Source organism: Callionymus lyra, chromosome 15 (genome assembly GCF_982586985.1).
Source record: "Callionymus lyra chromosome 15, fCalLyr1.hap1.1, whole genome shotgun sequence".
Lineage (NCBI taxonomy): Eukaryota > Metazoa > Chordata > Actinopteri > Syngnathiformes > Callionymidae > Callionymus > Callionymus lyra.
In genome coordinates, this window is record NC_141832.1 from 1,375,205 (window position 1) to 1,377,022 (window position 1,818).

At 53.2% G+C, this 1,818-nt stretch overlaps 1 protein-coding gene across 1 annotated transcript; it reads left to right on the forward strand.

Annotated features, from left to right (window-relative positions):
* On the forward strand, nucleotides 1–1,818 carry LOC148064358 (keratin, type I cytoskeletal 50 kDa-like). The gene is made up of 7 exons (XM_087808861.1): nucleotides 1–404; nucleotides 602–684; nucleotides 787–943; nucleotides 1,014–1,175; nucleotides 1,233–1,358; nucleotides 1,417–1,637; nucleotides 1,699–1,818. The coding sequence occupies exons 1-7, from the start codon at nucleotides 42–44 to the stop codon at nucleotides 1,784–1,786; spliced, it is 1,200 nt and encodes a 399-aa protein (XP_087664987.1). The 5' UTR covers nucleotides 1–41; the 3' UTR covers nucleotides 1,787–1,818.

Consider the following 1,818-nt stretch of genomic DNA (forward strand, 5'->3'; position numbering starts at 1 on the left):
CGCCTCCTGCTGTCACTCCAGTTCTTCCCAGCGCCTGTACAATGACCTCCTTTGCCCGCTCTTCGTTCTCCAACCGCGTCAGCTCCGTGAGGGCCCCCAGCGTGTACGCCGGAGCCGGGGGATCTGGGGTCCGCATCTCCAGCAGCAGCTACCCACGGAGCTTCTCCTCTGCAGGAGCCGGGTTCAACCTGATGGATGCCATTGAGGCCCCGGACTGCAACAAGAAGACCACGATGCAGAACCTCAACGATAGACTGGCTTCATACCTGGAGAAGGTTCGGCAGTTGGAGTCTGCTAACGGCGACCTTGAGGACAAGATCCGCACCTTTCTGGAGAGCAAGACCACACCTGAGGGAAACAACTTCTCTGCATACAAGAGTGTGATCAGTGACTTGCAGAACCAGGTTAGTAATATAAGAATGATTTATTGATTGTGTCTTTAGTTTGGAGGATTGTCCATGGCAGCGGGCGTGGCATGTACCCTCGGACCGCTTACCCTTGTCCAGACCCCATGAGAACTTCGCCCACTTGTGTCCAAATGAAGGCCCAGGGGCTACAAATTGTATGCAGCCCACAAAACAGTGTGGTTCTTCACTTGCAGATCCAGGACGCCCGGTGCAACAACGGCTCCCTCTTCCTGTCCATCGACAACGCCAAGCTTGCATCCGACGACTTCCGCGTCAAGTGAGTCAAGAGGACCTGGGCGTACACTGGGGTGTGGGGCTAGGGCCGTCAAGTTTTCTTTGCTTCGTTTATATTTCTCTAATCCGCTGGTCATTCGGTCAGGTACGAGAATGAGCTGGTCCTGCGTCAGTCCACACAGGCTGACAGCGCAGGGCTTAAGAGGGCTCTGGATGAGCTGACCCTTGGTCGGTCTGATTTGGAGATGCAGATCGAGTCTCTGCAGGAAGAGCTCATCCATTTGAAGAAGAACCATGAGGAGGCAAGTCTTAGTTGAATCATTTTTTTATGTGATGATGATTTTAACGATGCTGGTTTCTCGGCCCCTGCAGGACCTTGTGGCGCTGCGGGGCCAGATGGGGGGTCATGTGAACGTAGAGGTGGACGCAGCACCACAGCAGGACTTGTCAGTGATCATGGCTGAAATCAGAGGACAGTACGAAAACGTTGCAACCAAGAACCGTAAAGACCTTGAGAACTGGTTCCAGTCGAAGGTGATTGTCGTGCTTCACATCTTTAGAAGTACACATTTTTAACATGCTGCTCTATAGACGGAGGTTCTGAACCAGGAGACGGCAGAGTGCAGCGAGTCACTGCAGTCGTGTCGGTCTGAGGTGACGGAGGTGAAGCGCACACTTCAGGGTCTGGAGATCGAGTTGCAGGCTCAGCTCAGCATGGTAGGTTCCCCTTATAAAACCCTTGTGTCCAACAAGTCCTCATCACAAATTTCCCCAGAAATCCTCCCTGGAAGGGACTCTGGCCGACACCCAGGCCCGCTACAGTAGCATGCTAGCAGGCTACCAGAACCAGGTGAGCAGTCTAGAAGAGCAGCTGGCCCAGATGAGAGCCGACACGGGGCGGCAGGGACACGAGTACCAGGTGCTGTTGGACATGAAGACCAGGCTGGAGATGGAGATCGCAGAATACCGCCGCCTAATGGACGGAGAGATACTGCTGTGAGTCCTCGTTTTTCAGGGCGTCGTCACTTGACAAATAAGTGTCTTTTTTTCCTCACAGACCATCCAGATTCGAGCCCACCTCCAAGTCCAAAGTTCTGATCATCACCAAGGACGTCAGCGATGACGAGACTGAGACTTCAGACTAAAATCTAAGTCAAATAAAGAAACATTCAAGTCC